Source organism: Seriola lalandi, unplaced genomic scaffold, assembly GCF_002814215.2.
Source record: "Seriola lalandi dorsalis isolate HSWRI2012SDOR001 ecotype SW California unplaced genomic scaffold, Sedor1 jcf7180002054609, whole genome shotgun sequence".
Taxonomy (NCBI): domain Eukaryota; kingdom Metazoa; phylum Chordata; class Actinopteri; order Carangiformes; family Carangidae; genus Seriola; species Seriola lalandi.
In genome coordinates this window covers 641,006-668,137 of record NW_019525162.1, presented here as the reverse complement: position 1 = coordinate 668,137, position 27,132 = coordinate 641,006, and the positions used below count along the sequence as shown (strand labels likewise).

General features: G+C 38.4%; 4 protein-coding genes across 5 annotated transcripts; 2 read left to right on the top strand and 2 right to left on the bottom strand.

The window, feature by feature from the left end:
- Window positions 1-1,849: 1,849 nt before the first annotated feature.
- Window positions 1,850-7,428, top strand: LOC111664919 (myelin-associated glycoprotein-like). The gene is made up of 9 exons (XM_023419720.2): window positions 1,850-2,193; window positions 2,358-2,720; window positions 5,123-5,407; window positions 5,493-5,744; window positions 5,846-6,106; window positions 6,216-6,306; window positions 6,683-6,769; window positions 6,908-6,980; window positions 7,059-7,428. Exons 1-9 carry the CDS (start codon window positions 2,145-2,147, stop codon window positions 7,092-7,094), a joined length of 1,497 nt encoding a protein of 498 aa, XP_023275488.1. The 5' UTR covers window positions 1,850-2,144; the 3' UTR covers window positions 7,095-7,428.
- Window positions 7,429-9,175: 1,747 nt separating this feature from the next.
- Window positions 9,176-10,542, bottom strand: LOC147818367 (myeloid cell surface antigen CD33-like). The gene is made up of 3 exons (XM_087177574.1): window positions 10,487-10,542; window positions 10,033-10,410; window positions 9,176-9,934 (listed from the first exon to the last, which is right to left on the bottom strand). Exons 1-3 carry the CDS (start codon window positions 10,524-10,526, stop codon window positions 9,663-9,665), a joined length of 690 nt encoding a protein of 229 aa, XP_087033700.1. The 5' UTR covers window positions 10,527-10,542; the 3' UTR covers window positions 9,176-9,662.
- A 1,472-nt stretch (window positions 10,543-12,014) lies between these two features.
- Window positions 12,015-15,762, bottom strand: LOC111665006 (uncharacterized). Of its 2 annotated transcripts, none has more exons than XM_023419856.2 (9): window positions 15,668-15,762; window positions 15,463-15,550; window positions 14,971-15,339; window positions 14,846-14,878; window positions 14,632-14,673; window positions 14,408-14,534; window positions 14,083-14,157; window positions 13,802-13,883; window positions 12,015-13,686 (listed from the first exon to the last, which is right to left on the bottom strand). In XM_023419856.2, the coding sequence occupies exons 2-9, from the start codon at window positions 15,527-15,529 to the stop codon at window positions 13,612-13,614; spliced, it is 870 nt and encodes a 289-aa protein (XP_023275624.1). In that variant the 5' UTR covers window positions 15,530-15,550; window positions 15,668-15,762; the 3' UTR covers window positions 12,015-13,611. The 2 variants fall into 2 exon arrangements, with proteins under 2 accessions (XP_023275624.1, XP_023275625.1); XM_023419857.2 differs by having other exon boundaries at window positions 15,463-15,511; window positions 15,668-15,733.
- A 4,634-nt stretch (window positions 15,763-20,396) lies between these two features.
- On the top strand, window positions 20,397-26,853 carry LOC111664998 (TBC1 domain family member 15). Its single transcript, XM_023419844.2, has 10 exons — window positions 20,397-20,934; window positions 22,441-22,626; window positions 22,739-22,857; window positions 23,431-23,534; window positions 24,371-24,438; window positions 24,565-24,711; window positions 25,301-25,391; window positions 25,491-25,639; window positions 25,738-25,879; window positions 25,971-26,853. Exons 1-10 carry the CDS (start codon window positions 20,724-20,726, stop codon window positions 26,137-26,139), a joined length of 1,386 nt encoding a protein of 461 aa, XP_023275612.1. The 5' UTR covers window positions 20,397-20,723; the 3' UTR covers window positions 26,140-26,853.
- Window positions 26,854-27,132: the final 279 nt, after the last annotated feature.

Genomic DNA, 27,132 nt, shown 5'->3' with positions numbered 1-27,132 from the left:
TATACTGCACAAGTTACCCCACTACAGTGTGCTGTTTGAATATCCTCTGCTTTAACAGAATGACACATATGAACAAAGCTGCTAAAGTTGGGAAATGTCAGCTTCCTGGTGAGTGCAGCTGAAGTGTTGATCATTTTGTGCACTGCTGCAAAAGCAACAGGCTCACTGTGCTCTGTTCCACCACAGCAGCACCATCCAGACGCATTTTCTTCAGTTTAAATGTCATAATATAAAAATACTGGGGTAATACAGAGTAATATCATTGCCATGTTAACTAAGTAAACACATCGTGCATGGGCTGAGGTCAATATGGATAAAACCCTCAAGAGGCGTGACAGGAAGGCAAAGGGGAAGCTGGGCTCCATCTTGACTGATAGATAACAATATCACACATTTCAAACACAAACACAAAAACTCACTGTTGGTTTTATATCGGAAAGTATATTTAAATCACTGTATTTTATATGGATATGTATTTAAATCATTGAAATTCCGTATCTCTGCTTTTAATATTTATTTTTGTTATTTTCATTTTTGTACTCAGGTCTCACTTGTAAATGAGATTTCAACTTCAATGTGACTTCTTGATTAAATAAAGTACCAGTCAAAAGTTTTGACACACTTTCCATGAATGGGAAAGTGTTTTCCAAACTTCTGACTGGTACTGTATATATATGTGTTGGTTAAGATGGGGGTTGGGGAGATGCCCACCTACATGTAACGGTGTTCATTTTACAGCTGGTGCTCGAAGCACCCAAGTCCAGACAAGTAGGCAAGTGCAGTGAAAAGACTTTAATGACACAATGGCCGAGTCTTATAGGCAAACAGGCGGCAAGGTGGCAACACCTGTGAGTTCACAGCATGAATGACGAAAGACAACACATTAGCTATGATCTGGTGAATCTTTTGGAAACTGGAAACTGGTGTGTGAACGGGCCGGGAAGATCAGGGAACTGGGGCAGGAGGGAAGGTACCATGGCATCTGGTGGATGACTGAGGAATTACAGTTTATAAAAGTAGCAGGACCCTGATGGAGTGAGACTGTGGCTCACAGGGGCACAGAGAAAAAGGTTACCAGACTAGGGCAGGAATCGTGATAACAGAAAGTCAGTAAAGTTATGTCTATGTGTTGCTCACATGCATTTGGACTGTGATCAATTTCGGAATTATGCTCAACAGCAGATTTTGAAGTAATTTCAACTATTTTTTCCTCATTGGTTTTAAAAGATCTGTGTGGTTTGACAAAGTATACACATTACGTTTCATATTTTTTACACTCAGTTAAAATCCACCAGTTTTACAACTAGGTTCTGTGTTTTTTTCTTTATTGACTGAATGGCCCAAATGTAAACTGGAAGCACAGCAACAAAACACACACTTTTTCATCAGTTCTTGGCAATAATAGACTGTACATTAATAGTTATGTCGTTTACTCAGAGTAATAAATGAATGCCAAAGAACTTTAAATATTGTAATATACAATAATACAATGTCTGCTACGATAACTCCATTACTTTTCATCCATGGACAACGAAACACAAAGGAGAAAGACAGTAAACTGAAAGAGACATGAAATGACTACAAATGATACAGCCATGTTGTCTTTGTAGTACTGCACCTCTTTGTGGTCTTTCCGTGTCTCATTGTGGTCGTTTGATGGACTATCCAACAGTCACTTCATATTGAGGCTCTGGTCCAAGGTCCTTTGATATGTACTTAATAGGCCGAAACAACTTTAAATATTGTAATATGAGTGATGTTATGGGATTTCATGACATCACTGGTGTGGTGGATTTTCACACCACTTTCGGCAACATTTTGTGTACGTTTTTGCCCCCCTTTTTTCTGACAGTAAAAGCTGAAAAATGTACAGCTCAAGTGAGGATTGTTGATAGCAGAAGACATGGTAAGAAAAGAAAAAAAAAGGAATACTGAAATGATGATTAATACAATAGACTTCCCTAATATCTGTCTGATGAGACAAAAGTGGGTAACATAGTGCATGTGCGATGTATTAAATGTGGAATGGAAACTGGTCATCAACTAGTACGAGTCATCGCTTCTCCGAGGGAAACAACAGCAGTCCCACACAAGACTGGAAATATTTGTCATTTTATTTGCAGGTCTGACCATAAGAGGACAAGATGGATGCTTTTAAATGGCCCCTCTTCTTTGTGTGGCTTTTCTTTAAAGGTATAATATATTGTCATTTATCAAGCAATAATAATTTTTTTGGTGCGTTATTATCATCTCTTTTGTTCAGGCGAATTTCTATCGAAGTAGTCTCTTCTTCAGCATGTGGTCATTCTACACTTTAAGTTTCATTTCATCGAATCTTTCTCTTCATTTTATCACAGTTGCTCAAACTGAAGCCTCGTCCTGGACCATTCAGGTGCCATCCTCAGTTAAAGGTCTCCCTGGATCCTGTGTGGTGATTCCCTGCACATTTAACTACCCAGATCCAGACAAGGTGGTCACTAAATTCACTGGGATTTGGACTGATGCAACGAGTCACGTCATCTATCACCCAGTTGAGTCTAAAATCATGCAGCAGTATCGGAGTCGGACGGAGCTGCTGGGAAACGTCGCACAGAGGAACTGTTCACTGAAGATTGATCCCCTTCAACAAACTGACCAAGGGCCTTTTTATTTCAGGATTGAAATTGCAGATTACAACAATTTTTCTTTCAAAGAGAACAGAGTCTCTATTTCAATGACTGGTAAGTGATATTAACAACTTTCAATAAATATCTTTGACATTACAGTTAATGCCTTCATTTTCCCCATTCTCTCTTTAATACACTGTGCATTTCTGAACATTTTCATTTTTAGCTCATCATTCCTGACACTAGTTGTTTGTACTGATCAGAGGTCAGTGAACATTTTACAATAAATTGTTCACTCTCCTTTGATAATTGGATGACTCCTTCAATTTCAATTGTGATATCACATTTGTGCAAGAATTACAGGCAAAACAGCAGACTACAACAGTGTTTACTACTATGATGTATTTCTGTTGTCTTGCATTGGAAAGTTCATATTGTAAATACTGTACAACCCAAAAGACACAGCTCTCAGACAGCAGACAATGAGATAAACATGAACATTTAAACTAAACAACCACTGGACTCTCAGTTCCTCATTTGTCACTGGCTGCCCTCCTCTAGCTTCAAATAACCTTTTTCATAAAACAATGGAAATTAGGTTTCATTTCTCCAGACACTGTGATATTCAAGGGAAATAAAACCCATCTTAAGAATTCCTACATGTTGAACTTATGTGGCCGGGATTTGGATTCTGCTTTTGTGAAAACACACACACACCACAAACATTCACTTGTGTTACCTGCACCAGACCTAGGGGCAATCTGGACCGGCAGCAAGCGGCACACAGGCTGGAGAGCACAGTGTAGACAGTATAAAGAAAAGGAGCTGTGGATTGATAGAGAGAGGACCAAAGTTAGTGTTTTCAACAGGCCTGAGCTTGTTTATTTCTGAGCACAATTCCATCCACTTCCTACTTAACAATCTCCACATTCTCACCAGGTGCAAATAATATCTACTACCGAAACTACAATAAGCGACACAAAACATTCTGACAAACAGAAAATAAGGGCACATAAATTCAGAAAAACTACTCAAATAACTAAAATAATAATAAAATAATATTAAGTAACTCATTCTGTTTTTACTTTTTCCTACTGTCGCAGACACATTAGCATAATACAATACACACACTCAGTCAACACTACCAAAACTCAAACACGCACGCACACACTGCGGCAGCAGCGAAAATAACAAGGGCATGAGGGCAAAAGTTAAAATAGTTGAAATGTGGGATTTCTCCTTTCCCTATTTACTCGCTACTGGCTGGCTAACATCCTAACAACATTTACAACATATTTAAGCATGTTACTGATTACTAGTGTCAAATACATACACTCGTGAAACTACTGTGTTTACTGACGTTCCTGTGACGATTACCGTCACATGGCGACGCACGCTGAGACATTCTACTGCAAAAACAAACTCGCTGCTCATCTTACACATCTCAAAACTCTCTGAACACACTTCAAAACAACACCACCTCTGCTACATTAGTTTTAGAACAGTATTAAAGTGAGTTTTACAGTAGGCCTACCTGTGGATTGATAGAGAGAGGACCAAAGTTAGCGTGATCAACAGACCAGAGCTCGTTTATTTTTGAGCTGCGCCTGTGCAGAGCCTGTCACTATAATCCCTCCGGAAAATCCGCAACAGCACCAGAGCGCCTACTACTGACTGAAAGGTGTATTACCTCAATATAAAGAGTACATGAAAATGTTAGTAAAGTTCATAATTATTAACAAGAATTTAGAGGTGGTGTCTGTTTCAATAAAACTGAACATGTAGCCCTTTTCCAAGCCGCTACACTAGGACTGAAGGATGAACTGGATTTAATTTTGGGGGCTTAAGACTTTGACTAGCGGAGGAACTGGTCAGCTTTTGGTGGACAAAGGTTAAAGTTCAAGGTCATGGTGACCTCACATTATTGTGAATGTAATATATCAGGAACGCCCAGAAGGAATTTAATTTCTTCTGGCAATTTGTGACCTCACAAAACACGTTTTTATCCATAACTCACAAATGAATACGCTAATTGTGACATAATTTAACTCGAATGTCTATAAGGATAAAATTAAGTGATATTATATCCAAATGGTCAAACGTCAACTTCACTGTTACAACACAATGTTCTGAAAAACCACTTTAAAACAACCATTATTCAACACTGTAAAGAGAGGAGAATGTGACCATATTTCCTTCAAATTGCTGATTGATTGGGGAAGTCATACAATCGCAATGCAGTAATTGTAGTTTTAACCAGAACTGAATCTATATTTGGGGGCAATCACTAGAATAACACAGGAACTAAACCTTTACCCCACATTCCTCTGTAACTTATGTTCAGGTCTTGTGATTTCATTAATTTCAGCAGCAATATTGAGACTAGTAAGGATCGTACAAAGTCTCAAAAGACATAAATTTGAACAGCTCACTAGATTAAGTGCTCTCTCTTAAATGCATTTCAGTAACCATATGATATTTGCTATTACCTATCATAATCTGTCTTGTTGTTATAGATAAACTAAACATGGCTGTCTCTGTGAAAGAGGAAGTAGTGGAGGGACAGACTGAGGTGGCTTCCTGCTCTGTGTCTCCCTCCTGTCCCACCTCTCCTCCTGTCTTCAACTGGAGTCACTCTGGAGAGCAGATCCAATCACAGCAGTTTGACGATGGCCAGTGGAAAGTAACAGCTAATCTGACCTTTCGCCCTACCTATGCTGACCACAACAAGCCTTTACTATGCACCGTAACATACAAGGGAGGGAGGAAACAGGAGGCAGCCAAGTTCCTCAAAGTAAAGCGTAAGTGTGTACTTTGACATTACAAGATGTGAACATGTATCTGTAAAGAACGCCATGGTATCATGAACACCATGTTTCTATGCAGACGCCCCAGTGAATGTGAAGGTTGAGTTCAAGGCAGATGTAAAGGAGGGAGAGGCTGTGCAGCTGAAATGCTCCAGTGATGCTCATCCTCCTGCCAGCAGCTATGAGTGGCATAATGAAAAAGGTGCTCAGCTGCATCGGGGAAACCACTACATGTTGCCAAATGTGTCCAGACACGTAGGTGCATTGTACTGTACTGCCATCAACACAGAAGGACGAGGCAAGTCGAGCCCTGTGCAGCTCAGTGTGTTATGTAAGTAAGCAATCCACAAAATGTAATGATAAAGAAGATCATTCTTATTTGCACACATATAACAGAAGGCCAACTCATAACTGCATTACTTGTCCTTACAGATGCCCCTGAGATTAAGACCGTCTCGTCCTGCTCCTCAGAGGGGGGTATGGTAAAGTGTATATGCATTGTGGAGTCCAAGCCTCCCTGCATGCTCCATTTTGTGCTTTCGGACAGAGTCCTGCCAGGAACCAATGTAGAGAAACATGGCTCGGTTACCATTGGGACTCTGCAGGGAGAGTTTGGATCCTCTGAGTTCGTCCTCTGTCTGGCAAACAACACTGAGGGCAATGCCAAACTCACACTCTCTTTAACTGTCAGCGGTAAGGAAAAATTTGTAGAGTGCATGACATGTGTAAGATGCCTAAAGACTGTTGCCATGAATTATATTGAAACAGAAAAATGACTGCGCATTGGTTTCTGTTTGGATAGGTAAGATGCAGAATCTCTATATTGCCATCACCATTGGAGCAGTGGTGGCTTTGGTGATAGTTTTAGTAGCAGTGGGGTTTGTCATAAAATGGTAAGTTGGTGTAGAAAATATTTCCTCTCAAGAAGAAAAATTATTCCGATTTTTTTCCTTTCAGTTATGTCTTTGTTCTTTTTGTAGCCATAATGTTCTTATATGAATTACATAAAATGCACCTGGAGGTATTTGTTAATATAGAGTGGAAATGTGTCTTATAATAGTCAATCCACTTCACTTTCACCTCTATTGGAGCAGTGGGTTTGGTAATATATATATATATATATATATATATATTTTTTTTTTTATATATATATTTTTTTAGGTCATGATAGTCTGTATACAGTTTTGTATACAGCTTTCATTGGTTGTGTAAAGGGTCAATTAATATTTTGTTTTCAGGGTCCTAAATTAAAAATCATTATTCTTCCAGCAGGGGGAAATCTGGAGATATGCCAGCACAAAATTTAAGTGCCATGACAGCAGCTGAAGAGATCTCTCAGTACGCTACAACAAAAAGGTTAGTTATTAACCTCTGCTTGCAATAAATAAAACTACTCATGATTTAGAATGACACAAGGAAGCTAATCTTGCATGGTGTTATGTGTTTTTACTGTCTGTACAATTTGGTAAAAAAATCTTTTTTTGTTGTTCTCAGAAAAGAGATGGACTATGATGACATACATATCCCTGGATATCATGACAATGATCATGTATATGGCAACATGGAGGTATGTGAAATTTTCTTTATTCATTCATTATTCCCATGCATCACAGAAGAGAGATAGTTAACTTTATTTCCTCTACAGACTGACTGGGATGATGCTATATACGCCAATATGTAACATGGTTGAATTCACTGGGAAGTGTGGCTGAAGTCTCTCTACGTGTTGTCCAGATGATGTGGATCAAGAAATTTGCAAAAAAAAGAAATACTGAATTAGTGCTATTTTATGTGGATATTACATAAAAACATTTTTCTGTATCCTGCAATTCACATATTACATAATGGGTTCATGTCGTCAAGTAACTTCGTGATTAATGTGCTTGTGTTTGCAGTTAGTTTCTCTTGTCCAGAACTTTTCCTGTCTGCTTGTCTGATCAACAATAATACTGTGTGTATAGGACTATAAGAATACTTATTGTGACAAATGACTATTAAACTACTTTAATAATTTACATGCATATTGGTTTGATAATCCTGATTTTTATAGTCTAAGTCATCTATACTGCACAAGTTACCCCACTACAGTGTGCTGTTTGAATATCCTCTGCTTTAACAGAATGACACATATGAACAAAGCTGCTAAAGTTGGGAAATGTCAGCTTCCTGGTGAGTGCAGCTGAAGTGTTGATCATTTTGTGCACTGCTGCAAAAGCAACAGGTTCACTGTGCTCTGTTCCACCACAGCAGCACCATCCAGACGCATTTTCTTCAGTTTAAATGTCATAATATAAAAAAACAGGGGTAATACAGAGTAATATCATTGCCATGTTAACTAAGTAAACACATCGTTCATGGGCTGAGGTCAATATGGATAAAACCCTCAAGAGGCGTGACAGTGCATTTATAGGGAAATTACAGGAAGGCAAAAGGGAAGCTGGGCTCCATCTTGACTGATAGATAACAATATCACACATTTCAAACACAAACACACAAAAACTCACTGTTGGTTTTATATCTGAATGTATATTTAAATCACTGCAGTCTCTATGGATATATTTTGCATCTCTGCTGTTAATATTTTTTTCTTATTTATTTTATGTTCTGAACTCAGATCAAAAGTGCGTCCAAACTTCTGACTGGTACTGTATATATACGTGTTGGTTAAGATGGGGGTTGGGCAGATGCCCACCTACATGTAACGGTGTTCATTTTACAGCTGGTGCTCGAAGCACCCAAGTCCAGACAAGTAGGCAAGTGCAATGAAAAGACTTTAATGACACAATGGCCGAGTCTTATAGGCAAACAGGCGGCAAGGTGGCAACACCTGTGAGTTCACAGCATGAATGACGAAGGACAACACATTAGCTATGATCTGGTGAATCTTTTGGAAACTGGAAACTGGTGTGTGAACGGGCCGGGAAGATCAGGGAACTGGGGCAGGAGGGAAGGTACCATGGCATCTGGTGGATGACTGAGGAATTACAGTTTATAAAAGTAGCAGGACCCTGATGGAGTGAGACTGTGGCTCACAGGGGCACAGAGAAAAAGGTTACCAGACTAGGGCAGGAATCGTGATAACAGAAAGTCAGAAAAGTTATGTCTATGTGTTGCTCACATGCATTTGGACTGTGATCAATTTCGGAATTATGCTCAACAGCAGATTTTGAAGTAATTTCAACTATTTTTTCCTCATTGGTTGTAAAAGATCTGTGTGGTTTGACAAGCATTTCATTTCATTGTTTTTAAATGAAAGAGAGAGACCCCCTGATAAGTTTGACAAAATTACATTTGAAAAAATGATCTGTCTAAAAGATTTTTGCTGTCTGCTAATTTTCTATTCATAGAGTTTTTTTCATTAGGATGTATAAAAGGAATTCAAATATTGTCTGTTAACATATTATGTTTAAGCCCTTGAAAGTTAAACATCACTGAAGTACCCTTGGCCTTTGAAATTTATTTTTACTTATAATAGATATCATATACACTAAAATATCAAATGCACTTTTTGTAAATGACACAATCTGCAAATATCTAATACTGTAAGATGCCCCTTCACTTATTTTTTGGATTGCTATGTTTATTGCACATTACCATATCCTAACACTGTGGTGGTTAATGCAGAATCATAGTAAAACCACTTTCAAACACCAAGTATATTTCAGTAAACACACAGCATTCTTAAGGAACATCTTTCCCCATCTTACCCTCCTTGTTTTTATACCATCATACTTTTCAAACGCAGTAAACACAGAAATAAAGTTGGATTTACATAGTATTTAATGTTAATCAGACACAATAAAATCATATTGATCACATTCAAAGCCTTCAACAGTGAGCCAGTTCTGGATTGAAACTGTTCCATTAACACACCAGATATGAGGTGGCAGAGGATTTATCATGAAAATGACGCTGATTAAAGAGAACAGGCCGTCACTTCTGGTCATTACAGTCTGCAGGAAGTGTTGTGCATTTCTTAATTGTGTATCACAGTGTCACAGTGTAGACATTTACTGTATTGTGCTCTGGAGATCTGCTACTAGTCTAACAGTATCTCTGTTATCATACCAGATAGTGGTGCAATATCTCTCCATTTCACAGTGGACAAGATCAGCTGTCAATGTTTGAGTAAACAGAAAAAAATAGTGACTGTCAGATATTACATTTTAATGACATGCAGTACAAGACATGTGAATTCATTTACCATACAGAATGAAAGGAGATATTTAGGTCATGCACTGGGCTTACGTCATATTCTCGTGGAGTTCATTGCCTGCTTGCCTCCTCTGTATTGCACTGTGCAGTTTAAAGGCATTTTGAAGTCAGCGGGTAGAGGTTTAAAGGTCAGGGCTGACACTGTTTCCCACTTCCAGTCATTCAGCCTCTTTGATCGGTGCGTGACGATTCCAGAGCGACTCCAGGAGAATTTAGGGGGAAAAGATGGGCAGGAGTGAGACACAGAGCAGAAGGCCTTGACTTTATCAGTCACCCTCAGAGTCAGAGATGGAGGCTGTGGATCACCTACAGAAATTAAATATTATACCAACATGATTCATAATACAATGAATTAAAAATGATTAACAATGTGTTGCCACTCAAATAATCTATACAATACTCACTTGTAACATCAATGGACACTGTGTTTTTGGTGTAAGAGAAGCTTTTGTATTGTGGAATTTCAATCCTGAAGTAGAAAGGTCCAACATCAGTCCTCCTGACACCATCCAGCAACACGGTGCAGTTGCGCATCTTCAGATCCCCCAAGAACTGGGTTCGTTTTTTGTACTCATTGGTCATTTTCCATTTGGGGAGATTGGTTGAGACAATCTTGTTCCCCTTTCTCCAGAATCCTCTCCACCTGTTGAGGATTGCGTTTGAGTTGGGCTTGGGGTAGGTGTAGATGCAGGGAATAACCACACAGGAGCCCTGCAGGGCAGGAATCAACGTTGGTATTTTTGCTATCCATTGGCCACGAGGGGGCTGGACGCCGTGGGTCACTGGAAATAAGAAGGAACATTGATTTATCATTGAGAGTAAGATGATGCATTTTATGCAACAGAAATTGAAACTCACCTTGTGCCAACAGAACGCAAAGCCACAACTTCAGCTCCATCACTAATGGAAAAAACTGTAAAAGAAAAAAATCATAAAGACAATGAGAACACTGCATTTCCATTGTATTTTTGCACACATACCAATAACTCACTCACCTCTGAATCCTTTTAACAGTGAATATGCCTGTACTTGCAGTGCTGGTGAGATTGGTTCAGTGTCTTTGTGTGTTATATTTATAGTCCAGCTTCACCCTTTAAAACTGCAAGTGTTGCCAAATGTTTTACAAAGCGTTGAGCTCATCGTGTGAGTAACTGGTGGTTATATGCTACATTAGCCTCAGAGACAGAAGCTGTGTACTTTCCCATGCTGATACTTTCTCCTGTTTTTTCATTGTTTAGTTACTTTTCTGATACTTTTTTCACAGACAAATGAATATGTGAAGAACTGGCAGAGATCACCAAGTTCCAGTCATGCACAAATGCTACAGTATGTCACTGATAATGAAAAAGACGGACATTTTTTATTCTAAGCTAAAGGCCCTGGGGTCAGCCAATGAGGGCCAAAAGTTTGCAATAGAGCAAAACATGTGAGCAGACTACAGAAGAGGTTCAAGATAATTTAATTTTAGTTCATATGTATATTTATTATTCAGTTATTTTAAGCATTTTTGTTGTTGTGTTGTTGAAGGAAATACCACAGTTAACCACATGTCCTTTTGAGGAAGTTTTCATTACTAAATGTCACCACTTTGCTGTTCAGGCACATTGCCATATTTTAAAAAGTCATGTGACGACCAGTCAAATTAGATCTTAAAACCTCACAAAGAAAAAATGTCATATTCAGTGACAGCAAAGTATCCTATATGGAAAGGGTGGGACTCTAGCAGTATAGTTAATGTTCTTGCATGTGGCTCTAAAGTTTTATGTTTAGTTTGGTCTGTCACATAAGAGGAATTACAGTCAGGAGATGCATGAAAAACGAACTCCACAATTGAAAATGGTCTGAGAAACAAACCCTGGGAAGACAACAGACTCTCAGCTCTGAAGATAAGCCATTGCCAAGTATGTAAGACACTGATACAACCAAGGTAGAGAAAGTCTTATTCTTTACTCCTGCCTTTGTTTGGTGTGAACTAGATTACAAAGGGTAATTGTACTGACATTTATGGATTTTGTTTTTCTCAATAATTAAAATATACATTATTCATACATATAATGCATCAGATAGTGAAGATGAACCAGTTACTGTGATTTTTCCTTAAATGGAGCAAGTATCAGTACATTCATTTCATTTGTTTTGTTACTTGTGGTGAGTTTTCTTTTTTTTCACACGTGGCCACTGAACAGTTACTGTCACATGGCAAGTAGAATATGTACAATTGTGAGATCATTTACCAAAGTATATATTAACACAATAAGTGACACTGTCACTGTGTGTGACATTGTTCAGGAGAGGGGATGAATGCAAAGTTCAAGGACTTCAAGAATTCTGCAACAACTGCTCACCAAAATGAAAGCAAAAAACAGAAGACAGTAACCACAACAGCTTCACAAACTTCCACTTTATTTACCACAGGCATTTCCACGGTTACGTTGCAGCGGAAGAGGATGGGACAGCGCAGGTCACAGAACAAGCAACAACATCGTCTTTTAACCCTTTATTTTTGATGGTGCCGTGAACTTAAACATCCCATTACAAGTAATAATTTAATCTCTTGATAGAAGACTGACTTAAAAAAGAAAACAGAAGTTGGAGCCCAGCACAGCTACCACAGGAAGCTCATTAGCAAACATGCTGAGAAATACAGTATACAACATGAGCCCTCCCTCCGCTATCTTTAGGTTCATTTGGAAGATTACATGAATAAATTCCACAGAAAAAAGAACACCAGTCATGAGGTGCAACAAACAGCTTGCAAAACCGATGTGCTAAATGCTTGATATAGTTTGTGCATCACTGCTCATTGTACTGCAACAAACTAACAATACAAAACAACCATGAAAAACATTACAGGATCCTTTATCATCACGCTGATAGACTGAGTTTTATGTGAGCTGTGGAACAGGGTTTCATGGTACAACTAAGGAAAGATTGCGCTTATGGAAAATAAACTATGGTTATTGTAACTAAACTAAACCAAACTAAAATGGTTCAATTCTCGGCAATAATATACTGTACATTATTAATAGTAAAACCATGTAATAAATGAGTGTAGTAAATTAATGTCTTACAACTTTAAATATTGTAGTATACAATAACATAATGGCTGCTATTTGTAATTCCATTAGTCTACAGCCATTGACACCAAACTGAAAGAGACATGAAATACAGTCATGTAATCTTTGTAGTATTGCACCTCTTTGTGTTTGTTTGATTGACTATCCGATAAGAAATGTTAAAGGTTCAGGCATAGCTGGGGGCGGGGACTATATAAATTACAGAAGTCTTAACAGCCTGTTTTAAGGCTCATTTTTTGAATACAGGCTGTGTGCATTTCTCTGTGGATTGAGTGTTTTGATACTTTCACAGTATTTAGCATTTAGACCTGCTTTATAATAAATTTTAAAAAAGACATGGAAATTTACCTTTTTACAATATGGGTTTTTAACAGACTTAAAGGGATTTCATGGGATTTTGTATTTTGCAGCATGACCCTTTCGTGGCTATTTCATGTCCTTTCTACATATTTTAAGATTTTTTGTGTGTCATTTAATGTTGTTTTGGTTTGGGTTAAGGGGAGGGCTGGCGATTAATCAGTAAACAAATGGTATGGTGTCAACTGGCATTTGAAAGGAAACTGTTTGGTCTTTACGGTGCTGGTAAAGAAACACTATCATAACTGATAACAGGTAATATTTTTGTCTGAAACATCTCTAAAAGATATTACAGCTTTACCTGGCTGTCCTCTCATAATTCTGCAACCATGAGTCAATAAATAAATAATAATTGTAACTGCTCTCCTTTGTTCTGCATGATGCAGTTTTTATGATATATGCGTAAAATCTCTTGGCAGATGCTTTGCATTCTTTCTTTCTTGTGATAACATAATGCTATTGCCACCCATACCACATGTTTGCAGAAAACAAGACTACATTTAAGACTAAGTTTAAGTCAAAATAGATTTGTTAGATGCATCTTTTGTGCTATTTTGTATAATCCACATTTGCATATACATTGTCTATGTGATCCATACTTTGATCCATCTGACCTGTGAGGGCCTGCAAACAGACAGAAGGGGGGTTACAGCAAGGTTAGCTTTAAAAGAGTCAGTGTTTTTTTTGTCTTAGCTACTGTCTTCTTGTATTAAAACAAAAATGAGTGGGGTTATTGTACCTCAGTATTGATGTAAACAGGTTCGTCGATCGCCTTCAGTTCAGAGAGTTTCTTGTTTTCATGATTTTTGCAAGATGCTTCTCTAAAAAGACAAAATAAACTTATTTAGTTTCCAATTTGACATACATGAGATCGGAAATGTGTTATTAACAGTGCGTCTATTCACATGTAGTCAAAGGTATCCACAAACATCTTTAATTTTCATGTATCTAGTTTTTATATTGCTCTCACACATACACAGTGGTGAAAAATAACATTCCTCTTTTAACCATTCTACAAACCTTTGGGCTTGGTTTGATGATGCTCTGCTAAAATTTGCGTAATATCCAGATTCCTCCCTGGTGATAGACTTTGACCTGTAAAAAAAAAAAGATTGTTGATGGCAAATTACTTCAAGTGATTATGAATATAAGCAAAGACACTGACCATTCTGCACAATGAAGTTCAAATAGCCAAGCAAAGAAACTTTCAGATTTCATGAGTGGATTTTAAATGATCTGCACATGGTTTACGTAAGGATAACACCAGGATCAGTCATTAAACAATAAATAATTTAGCTACTTGCAAGCCATGTTAAATTTACAAATAATCTAAAAGGGAAATTACCTTTTGTGTTTTATGCAACCGACAATTCCAGCAATAACAATAATGACCAGAAGTACAGAAACTGGTATGAAGATGGCCATATACATCTGTGAATTCCCCAGTGTCGTGCTCACTGTGGAGAAAATTGCTGCGAACAGAGATCTCTTCAGTAAAGGAAACTGTATTACAAATTGTGGGGTTTTAAATATAAGTTTGAAACAGTCAGTGTTAACATGTAAACTTACTGCTTGGGGGTAGAGAGTTGGTAAATGGCAGAATTGTAACCGCTACAAAAAATAAATAATTTGTGAGAGTTTTCATTAGGATTACATTTTTCCCCGTGGTACCTATTTGCTATAACATTTTGAAAGTACTGATTTATAGCATATTAACACATTGAGGAGTACAGACTCAAATTTTATAAATGTAAATAAGATCATAAAAACTTAAAGGTTCTACCTTGGTCATTAGTGGCTTGGGTAACACCTGACCCTGTGGAAGAAACGTGAAATATTAATTTAACATCCCTTTACTCAATAAATATAATTTAAATCATATTCCAAATATTTTACTGAAATTCTTACCAGGCACATTAATGTTGACAGGGTTTTTAACGAAACTATAATTTTCCTTTATGCTAAGTCTCATATAGATCGTTGGTTCATCATTAGGACTGATTTCTTGGATCTGAAGGGAGCAGTTTTTCTTCTTTATATCACCGATGAGCTTGGTCCTTCCTCTGTAATTCTCAAGCATAAATGTCTCATTCGGGTGATAAACAAAAGCCTTCTTGTCCTTGTCATTGATTTCAATAGTTTTCCCAAAGGTTTTCCAATAAACTTTAACATCATCAGAATCATATTCTTTCGGATTGCTGAAACTACACAGTATGGTCACATTTGAGCCCAATTCTGCGTTAATGTATTGATCGACAGTAATCTTCCAGGTTTGACCTGTGTTGAAAACAAAACCAAACCAGAATTTATATTAGTATTTTATTATCAAATTTGATATATATATATATATATACGTAATACTTCATAAAATTCTAAACCTAAACACAACATGTCACCCACCTGCAGTGGCCTGGATAGATATGAGACTAATCAGACCCAGCAGCTTCATCTGATACAGGAAAAACATTCTGAAATCAATCCTGAAATCCTGCAAATAATTTAGTTGTGCAGCAGTTATCTATCACATATGGTCAACCATATACAGCCAAGTCTTAGAGTTAAATTGCCTGCAATCTGCCTTTTACAGCATAAAGTAAATACTCACTGTAAGAGGGACCCAGAAGAGGTTTTACTGCTTTGCTGTGTTTTGTCAAATTGTACTAGATCTTAGCACTAATGTGAAATTTTTGGGTGTGTTTCCTGTTACTCAGAAGTAATGAATTGCAAAAAAAAAAAAAAAGGAAGTTATGACAGAAAAGTGAACTCTGACCACTGTTTAACTTGCTTATTGAGTTTGAGGGAAAATGTTACACAAATGTGCATCAAGAATATTGAAGCGTAGCCCTTTTTTAACACCTCAGAAGTGTGAAGATATGTAGAAAGTCTTTGCAGGTTATTTGTAACACATTTGTCTAGCCTAATATGTGTAACACAGATAGAAATGCTGCTGCACACACGAACAGCACTTGTGCTTGTGTGACATATGGTGTAAGACACATTTAAGCTCAACTCAATTGTTCAGTGTTTATAGGTACAAACAAGAGAATCTTTGTTATGTTGCATACTTGCCAAAAAATGTTGGAATATACCCATGTTTGTCAGTAATCACATCAGTATCTTGACAGAGTTTGTACTGTATCTGCAATATTGTTTGGACCTAATGTTGATATTTGATATTTTAAAGTTATTCTATATCTTGGTATTGTGATATTTAAGTCAATAAATGAACTGGCTGCTCTGTTTTAATGAGAAGTGGTGATGGCAACTCTAATGTATGCAACTGAACTTTAACCTTTGACCCATTCAGTAAACTTCCTCCTCCAAATGTGGGGGAGGAAGTGACCAAATTTGGTAACATCCAGGATTAATGTGTTGTGACCTGAGAGTAATGCACAGTGGTTCAGCAAAAGGCTTGCCAGTGCTGCCAGCTACCATATGTACTTGTAACCGGTAGGTCATGTCCGCCCCGCCACTTGGGGTCGCTGTGTAGCCACACCTGCAGCAAGTTCCCCAATTAGCAGCACATAAACACAGGTGGAAGGACACTAGCCATTCACATCCTCTTGCTACTGTTCCCTGTTTGGTGCCATTACACTTTGTGGAACCAACAAATGCTGTCCGTGTTCCCCCATGGCCGCCACATCTTAAGCATTGATTGGGTATTATACAGCCAAGGTAGTGTATTAATCAATTGTAAGTTTCAGTAAATGTACAGAAGACAAGCTCAACCTGATTAACCTGTGTTCGGTCTCTGCAGCTGTGATTGCCACTACTGCTTTCTAACCTTTTGAAACTAACTTGAATTGTTAATTTCTTTTATTGAGTTTTAAGTACTATGTTTTCTTCAGTGATTTTAGTATATTTATGTTTTCAGTATCTCTGTAATTTGTTTTACATTTTGGTGTAGTGGTGAGGCTTATTTTATATAACGTGATTGTTTTAAAAATCATTTGATTCATACAGAGGTGGTTTAGTGCTAACATTTAAAAGGTGGCCTTGTGACTTTATTTGTTTCTGGTGTGCTCTTTTATATTTTACGGTGATTTGTTTGTTTTCTATTTTAACGCCGACCTAGAAGTGTGACACCTTTTTGTATGTTTCTGCTTTAGTCCAGCTCTCCACCTCCCTATTGATTTTTTTATAGTTCTCTTCCTAGTTTAGTTTTTAATTATTCTAAGATCACTGAAGCCTAGATACTGACCAATCTTCAGTTTGATGTTACTGTATTGTATTAAGTGTTGCATCACTGAAAGAGATTAAATGCAAAAGAAAACAATTTTTACCTCGAAACCATGTCTCTGTTAAATCTTTGTGAAACTTACCTGTGTAGTCAAAGTAGTATTCAGTAATACTGCGTATTCCCTGGGTGGAATTCCCAGGGTGGCGTTTTTGGGTTTGTTTTTAATTTAACTTGAGTTTTAGCCAAGACCTGATATTGTTACATACTGTAACATTTATTCAGCATTGACAATGAACCTTTTTGTGTCATAACTGCTCCACAATAATTTCAAGTCTGCATTGAAATTATGGGTTAATCAAGTGTCATCAAATTTGTATCCAAATCAAGGGATAGATTCAAAATCCACAGTCCTCCTTTTTGTCTTAAGACATTCTAAGGTGGAACTTATGAGGTTTCAGCAGGCTGAGTGACACAGATCAAAGTTGTAAAGGATGGAAAGTCATTCTAAAAAATAAATTGCAGTAGGACGAGAGAACCTGACAGGCAGTATAGACAGGAGGAACAATTACAGCGATCAATTACCCTTTCAACTGTTAGAATTTAGACTTTGACAATGTGATCAGATCAGGTCAGGAACTATGTCAATTTTACAGCTCCACAAAAAATCACAAATGTGCCTCTAAGGTTTGTGAAATCTACAACACATGACAAATTGAATCATTGGACCTTAACTGAACTGCTTGGCCATGGGCACTAAATTAATTATTTAGTCCATGTGCTTTATTTTTCCCATATTATGTTCCCCCTGGTACCTCACAATTAATTAATGAAATCATTTAAGTGACAGAGTTTCAGAAACACCAGGAATAGACCCAAAGGCACAACTCCAACACAGTCGAGTTCCCAAAAAATCAGGTCTTTTAATAAAATCAGGTTCAGTACACGGGAGTTAGTCAGAAAAGGCAACCAGATCAAAAAGGTCTGGGCTGAGGCAGAGTAAAATTCAGAAAAAGGGTCAGACAACACTAGGAGACAAAAACTAGAGGATACGGGCTGGAACGCTGGCAACAATAGGCAAAGACGAACTGGCAAAGGGAGCAGAGAGCACAGGGACTAAATACACAAGGGAAGCGGGGAAATGAGGCACAGGTGAAACGCATCAGGGCGGAGCAGGCAATCACAAAGGTGGGCAACACACAAGGGGCAGGAAGTGGATCTGAAACGAGAGGAGAGTTAGACACCAAAATAAAACAGGAAACAGAACAGGCGAGGCATGACATTAAGAAATTGATAAGCCAAAATCCCTGGGTTTCTTATTTGGTTTCTCCAAAGCAAACTTTGTAAGTTTCCACATTTTAATTCCAAGGGAAATACAGGCAACATTCAAGGACTCCACTATTTAACCCTCCTGTTATGTTCGTTTCTCAGGAACAGCAATGATGTTCCTGGGTCAATTTGATGTTTAATTATCTGAAAGTGTCAGACACCAAAAAATCCCAATAAACATTGTTTATATCTCATTAACTCCATTACTAACCATTTCAATCAATATTTAGTGTAATGGTGTTCTTTACCTCTCACAGATCATGATTCAATGAGGATAATTCACTTGTTTTTCATTTAAAAAAATGCATGTTAAAACTTTTTTTAATGTACTTTGAAAAGACCTACATACAAGAGTTTTACATGACATTCATTTTTTTTAAATTTTATTTTACATTTTGAAATATATATTTTTTTCTTTTGGAGTGATGTTGATAAATTAACACGAGACACCTCTTCTGTTCATCCAGTGTGACATTAGGGCCTGGGTTATAGTGTAGTGGAAGTTGCTCTACCCACTTGTCCTACACTGTCCTGATAGCTGCCAGCTTGTCTCTTGTCTCTCTCCCGTCTGACAGCCCTTGTCTCTCGATTATCAAATCGGATTACTCTGGAGAAAATATGAAAAGTCTCCAGAGACATTGTGGAACGAAATATAGCCCTGCCTGTCTCTGCATCCCACAGACTGGCTGTTAATTCATCCTTTGACTTATAGACCCCAGCCAGGATGAGGACCCCCAGATATGCATGTAAATGCATTTTATCCTGCTCCTTCCACTTTCATTTCAAGAACGATTTTCTGTATTGAGTTGGGCATGACCAGCTCAAAAGCTGACTTGATGTCAGTCACACGAGTCACTGTCATCCTAGTGGGCCCTGGCACTGCCTTTATTATGTTTTCTGCAGACAGTTTTGCCTGAAGTATATTTGGAGATGAAGACCACTGTATTTCACCATTTTTTTTTTTAATTTTGATGTGAATGTCTTGCTTGGAGGAATATGAATAGCAGTTTCCTCATTTGGTTCATAATCAGAATCATCAGACCCAGAATTGACCTCAAGATGGTCTTCATCTTCAGGCACATCCTCCTCTATTTCACTGTCATGATCAAAGATGGGTTCCAGGGCCTCCAGGGTTGTCACCTGTTTACTTCTGCTGCTCATTTTGTAAAGCTCTGACAGAGAGTATATCATATGTAGCTGCAGAGTGTAATGTTGGTATAGGACTCCCTTGCAGAAAATATTTATGTTTTGCCCCTCCCCTGCTGGGTGTCCACTCAATGTGGGTGGAGTTTGCCCACGGGAACAGAAAAAGTTCCCGTCAAAAGTCATAACACCTGCATTCTCGCACTTTACAGATGAGGTCAAGAGAATAGGGGGAGTGTGTGTAATTGGGGTGAAATATGTCTCTCAGTTGCAAAAAAACAAATACTATTTGACACTTTTGACCCCTTTAAGCCTCCACTTTGACTGCCGGGTCAAATTGACCCGAACAGTATCTATGTAATATAAACATGCGGGGGGGGGGGGGGGGAAAATATTTCAAATGAACCATTTTAATTTTATATGTTGATTACACTTTTTTTTTTTTTTTTTTTTTTTTTTTTTAAGTTTAAAATGGGTCAATTTGAAAATTTTACCATAAGTGAGATTTGTATTTATTTTTACTGTCAAGTTAAATATCCACATATAAGTGATGGAAAATGCGGTCCTGTGGATTTGTTCGGGTCCTCAGTCTGACCCGTGGGGCTCTTGGTGGGATATCAGCTGCTGCTGTGAGGAACTGTTACACCGCTGGGTGGAGTGAGATACGCTCTCAAATCCAGAGTGAACTTTGGCACTGAACTCCGGACTCCACCTGGAATGTGGGCCAAACTCGGATCTCAAGGTACAGTCATATGACTCCCAGAGGGCTGAATGAGAATCAACAAAGCTGCAACTGGTCTTCTAAAACCGACTCAACAAGTTCTGTTATCTTGACGGACTCGAAGCTGTTGGAAGGAATCAGTCCTGGCTGGTTTGGGAGATGGGGGTCGGGAAAAGACGCGTTGTTTAAGGAGCGGTGGCGCCACGGGACGATGACAGTTTGTTGCCTGTTGAGTCTCTGTGGATGCAGCTCTCCTTTACCTGTGCGTGGCGTTAAAGCTGTCAGACACACATGGACAACCTGGACAATGGGAGCCCACGGCAGGCAGCGGGAGAAGAGACGAGCTCATCGGACAGTCACCGACCAGATGTCCGCTCCCAGAGGAGGGTAGCGGCGGTCAGCTCTCCTGTTCTGTCCGGCGCACGCCTCACCTTACCTGGGATCATGGATGCTGAGGGCAGGGTCGACGAGTCAAGACTGAGGCTGCATATATTCAAAAACGGTAGATCTATTTATCTATCTATGGACATGCATAAAGGATTCAATTACATACACATAGGCCTATATTCAGCCATCTATATGAATTATCCCGCACTGTGAAAATGCAGATATTGATGATCGCATTTACTGCACCTGCACCTTGATTGCTGGCATTTCAGCCTAATATATGCAAGAAGTGTTTTACACGGGGCATTTGTTAGAGGCTCAGTTTACAGTAGAAACAAATTATTCTGAGGTCACAGCAGGTCAAGCAGGAATCTTACATAATCCTATAATGCATAAAATCTTTGCTAATCCAGTGAAATTCATGTTTGAAAGATTATACTGTATTATTGCAGTATGGAGCACAGCCTATTCAACTGTAGGATTTATAATGACATATAGCCCATGGTTTATCACACTAATCACTTTTTTTAATTTTTTTATTGAGGCCTAATATTATTCTGAATGAGACAAAAAAAGGTTGATAGGATTACAAATATTGAGCTTATTCTGCATTTATAAAATTTGTCTCACTCAATAAATTTCTAACTTTTCATAAAATCCTGTTCATTAAAATATGTGGTTTTAGTGTCTAAAAAAATATAATAGTGCCCCACTTAAGCACTATTTTGCTGTGCAGTAAATTATTGAACTCGGTCACTCACGTGTCCAGATGCATCAATGAATTGTAACTATTCCTGCAGACCAAGAGTAAGTCAAGTGATGCTTTGCTTCAGGACATTAGCAGAGCCACAGCCAAACCATTCTCTAAAATCAAACATTTCATTGTGCATCAGATCAGACCCCCTCGAGCACAGAACGCCAGCGTGACTCCTGAGATAAAACAGATACCATCAATAGAGTTGGTGATATTCCTAAGGAGCCAAATAAAATCACATGAGATTTAACAGTCAGACAAATATTCAGTGAAGTGTGTGAAACTAAGACATGACGATACCTCTGGATTAGTGGCTCCAGTGCATAAATGTGTGTTGAAACACATCTTTAGACTGTCACTCAGTTGGTTCTGGAAATACCTTGTTATGCTAATTGGCTATTTCTTAAATTTCTGGCTGGACATTCAGCAGCACTCAGGCACAAGACAATGATATCTACTCAGAAGTGCCCTTACTGGAGTAAAACATCACAAGGAGTCTATCATCTACGAGCAGGAATGTGGAAACTCGCCCTCTTTCTCTGTGGCCTTCTGACCTTTATGCACATTCCAGCCCTACAAACATGGCAACCACAGATTAAAGGACCCGCATAGCAAAACATTAAGTCTCAAGACATCTCAAATCTTCTTCTGAAAGCAGTTGACCAAAATTTGGATCAGGGATTGTTTCCTACAGATTCTCTCTTTCCTCAGCTATGTTGACATCCTTCATGTCATCCATTCAGGGTTTGTTTTGACTGAATGATAATTGCTCAAATACATGTCTAAAGTCTTGGCTCAAAAGGACACTGCAGAATCACTTATATAAATCAACCATAAATAATCAAAAGATTTTCAATGCCCGCCAAGGTGGCGTGTCTCCCTCTGAGCGTGGCCTGGTGTGGCGTTTCCTGTTTGGGATGTACCCGTGCAGCTCCACGGCTTTAGAGCGCTCTCTGCTGCAGGAGCAGCTGGTCGTACGATACCGGGTCATGAAGAGAAAGTGGCAGCAGTTCCTTCCCTCAGCTGTGCGCATGCATCTCAATGGCACTGATGGTAAACACAAACACACACAAACTCTGTCACACAGAAGGAAGTTATACTGTGTGTCTCCCAAGTGCGTCACTGCCCTAATGTGTATGAACATATGAGTCTGTCTCCATTCCAGCTGAGTTGGTGGCAGCTGTCAGGTACTTTGACCAGAGACAGGCACAGGCCCAGCAACAGACCCAGGACCAGTCTGAGGAGGTCAGGGACAGACTGGCTTTCTTGGAGCTTCAGGCACAGGTTAGATCAGTTAAATCTGTTAGTATAAGTCTAATCTATATACTCAAATGTTTGTTTTCTTTCTATTCACTACATTTCTGCTTTTTTTTTGTTCTGTTATTTCGATTTCTGTCGCTCCATTATGTGCATTTTCATTGTCTTTGTTTGGTAGAAGAGATTAACTGTTTAAAGAGGGAGGAGTGTGTGTTTAGGTAAATTACACAACAGGATCTAAATGTGTTAAACAAAGTTTTTGTCATTTATTTACATATGGTATCAGTTGATGTCTTTACACTAGCTGACGTTTTAAGCACTTTGTTTCTGGAGAGTGTGTGCACTTAGGAGCAGCTGATTGATTTCAGATAGAGATACTCCACATGTAACCATGTAACTTTAACAGAATCACACTTTAAACAAACTATTTACACCATATTACAGTTCATACACCACTATTCCCATTTCTAGTGCAAGGAAAGGATACAGTTAAATATGAAATATGGTCAATTGTTTGGGCTCCACAAAAGCTGTTAACACTAAGATCACGATCACTAGTGGTCAAATATGTTTGTCTCTACATTTCTTCCCTGTCATCAGATTTTATTTGAGCGGGTCACATTTGATCAGGAGGAGCTCCGTGAAGCCGTACGAATCATTGACAAGGATGCACCGAGAACTAACAGAGACCTGAACTATTACCAGTGAGTGACTGTGAGCCATTGTTGTGTTTCTTGTTGTGTCAACAGACATATTGAATTTGATTGCTGACCTTTGAACATGAAGCTAGTTTTAAGCAGCTGAAAGGAATCATTCACTTACCGCTAACCTGACACAAAAAGGCGCCTTACAACTTTTAAATTATTTAAATCTTCTATTGAAGTTCATTTCTGTTTGATGTTTTGAATGACTAGCCAGCTGTTTACAGGACATCAGTATTACCTACCTGTTAATAAGAAGATTTTTATTCTTTTATTACAAGATGAATTAAGTCTAGTAAGCTGGGGGTCGCTTTGAAAAATATGAATTGATATTGTGTGTTCTGAATTTACATAATCACAGGACAAAAACAGACCAAACTTGATTTGGAGTTACCAAGATACAGTATGTTGTCACCTGCCCCTCAGGGCTCCAGAACCAGCTGCTTCTCCTAAATACACACATGTTGGTGCAATACAGAAATAGGAATGTTAAGTAAAAATAAATAATGGTGAGCTAAAGTTTGAGTTAACAAAATTTGTATCACTAATAACTATGTGCTGGAAGTATATTAAAGAATAGAAGCTATTTATCTAATTATAGTAATTTAGTGTTGAAATGAATTCAAATTATTTTCCTAATGTAAAAAGAAAGTATAATTTCATTGTTTCCTGCGCTGTAAATAAAAGGGAGCAACTAACATCAATACATGTATTCTCTGTGGATTATTTTCATACTTATAGGGGCTGATTTTGAGCAACGAAGCTGTCATATCTATATAGTGCACATCAAATACTTGTCTGTAGTGTTCAACTTATGCTGCTCACTTGTCTGTCTGCAGGGGCGAAGGTTCAGGTAACCTGTTGGTGTTGAGAGATATCCTCATCACATATGCTGCTTTTCATCCAGGTAAACATCAACAAAGAACCAATCTCAGGTTTATTGACACTGACATGATCAGACAGGCATGTTTGTTGCGCCGTTAGAGTCACTACCTCTTTGTTTGTGCACCACTTTTCTTGATTGTTGATCCAGAGGTCAGTTATGCCCAGGGAATGAACGACCTGTGCAGCCGCTTCCTGGAGGTTCTTGACTCTGAGGTTGACACTTTCTGGAGTTTCTCCTGCTACATGGAGAAATTCTCCAAGGACTTCAGGGCCGATGGTCTGCACAGAAAAATAGGTGAGGTTACTAAAAAGGAATACATCTTTGTGTATAATAAATGTTATGTTTCTTTTTTTTTTATATTGGTTGAATAGTGTGCCAACAAACAACAAAGAAAATGACGAGCATACGAGGTGACAAAGTAGACAGTAGGTGTAGGTAATTAACATATGGCATAATGGTGAAATAGTATGACAAGCCAAAAAAAAAAAAAAAAGGCAAGCATACACGTAGGATGACAGAGAAGACAAGTGCATAGATGTAATATCTATCAATGTTAGGCAAAGGTACATATGATATTTGAAGCTGTTATACTGATGTATGTGGTGTTGTATTAGGTGTGTGTGTGTGTGTGTGTTGTAGCAGTAGTGTCTTTATGGTAATGATTAAGTTGTATGACAGTCATTTAGTGGTAAAACAAAGATATTGAAAACTTACATCCAAAATAATAATTTAAGTCTGTGCATATATCCTTTTGTTTTGGTGCTAGATGAAGCATTCAGACCAAAGAAAGAACAAATAAATAAATAAAATAGCATATATAAATTATAGTCCATAGGTTTGTTAAGTAAAAGCATATGAAAGAGTTGTGTTTAATGTCTTTTAGAGTTGGAGGCAGCCCTGCTGAAGGAACTGGACCCACAGCTCTACGCTCACTTGGTCACAGACAGCATGGAGAGCTTCACCTTCTGCCACAGGTAGATCTCTGATAACATTCTCTATTTATATTCTCTGTATCTGAATATGGACATGCACATTTTTGTTTATGTTCATGCGCTTGTTGCCCCTTCTTTAAGGTGGCTGCTGCTGGGTTTCCAGAGGGAGTTTGAACACAGTGACGCGCTACGTTTGTTTGAGATCCTGAGCTGTGACCACCTGGAGCTGATCTCCCAGCAAGTAGACCGAGCCAGGTATCAGGAAAGGCTGGCACGAAAACACAGCACAGGTGAAACCCAAAACTTGACCTGGCAGAATGAGGGATAGTTACCTCCTTAAATGTCTGACATTAACGTAGCGAGTGTCTTTGCTTTGTGATGTTTTTAGAGGACAATTCAGAGTCAGCGCTGCAGGCCGTCAATACTGACTTCACCTTTGAGCTCTTCATCTGTGCAGCCATCCTGTTGGAGAACAGAGAGTCTCTGCTGCGGTGTCAAGATGATGTGCAGCTCATCCAGTTTACTAGCAGGTTTGTCTGTTTGCTAAGACTCGAAAATCACAAAAAAAAGCGATAATGTGTTTGTCGAATCTGCGTCAACGTGTTTTGCCTTTTCGTGCAGCCTTCAGGGAAAACTGGACCTGAATAGCACGCTGAAGAAAGCGGAGCACCATTTCTACAACTACTGCAAACGCTGTGCGTGGGACTATATGACTGGACGCTGCAGAGCACACAAAAGCAAAGAAGAGGACTTTCTTTATCAACTCCGTAGTTTATTTGTTTTAAAGTGATAGCTACTATTTAAATACCTGATGTTAAGGACTTTTATGAAACTGTAATATGTAACAAGGGACATATAATCCCTATTTGGAGTTTTGATGGCACATATTCTTTGTCTTAGTTTTTATTTCAGAGGGAAACACACTGTTGTTCTGATGGCTGCTTACCTTAAATCTGATTTGTTCTTGTTTATTGTAAATGTACAGTATTTATTGTGTGAGAGCTGATCAACACATTCTGTCAGTTGTTTTGGTTGCTCTCCTGAACTGCCACAAATTTGAAAAGCTTAGGCTTAAGATCTTATTACCTCAGAATCACAGCTTTGTGCAATTTGTTCTTCCGGGTTATGCAATATTCAACTCCTAGAAGAAAACAACTACAGGTATGTGTGAGTACACGCATGCCTAGGTCTGGTGTGTCGCAACAGGTGGTGTCTGTGAGGAACTGCAGTTATATTTAATGCCTGATGGCCCATGAGTCCTCTGTAACAGGAATAGACATCCAGCTTTTGAACTCTGGCAGAGGGAAAGTGCCGTAAGAGGAAGGACAACTTAATGATCAGCTCTCTTAGATAGAAAGTGAAACACACACATAATGTAAATAACCTAAAAATCATACCTCAACAAAACTACAGGAAATGATTTTTTATGTGGTGTTGGTAATGTTCTTGTTCAGTTTTCTTGTACACCTTACATAATAAAGGAGGTCGGTATTCACCCTAATAACCTAAAGTTTTGTTTGAACTTTTAATGACAGATGCTCATTTTCACTGGTTGGTCACCTGCAGGTGAAAGGCAAACTTGAATAAAAAAGCAAGACATTGTATATGAAAAGTAAGAATGCAAAAGAATGAAGCTTCCTTAGAAAAACACCATCTCAAAAACATACAAAACCAAAAAAGTTCACTGCAACACGGTGTACTGTTAAATGGGCAATAGAGCATGTGAACATTATCCATACTTTAGAGATAAGCTCACATAATAATGCAAACATGTTTGGTTTAG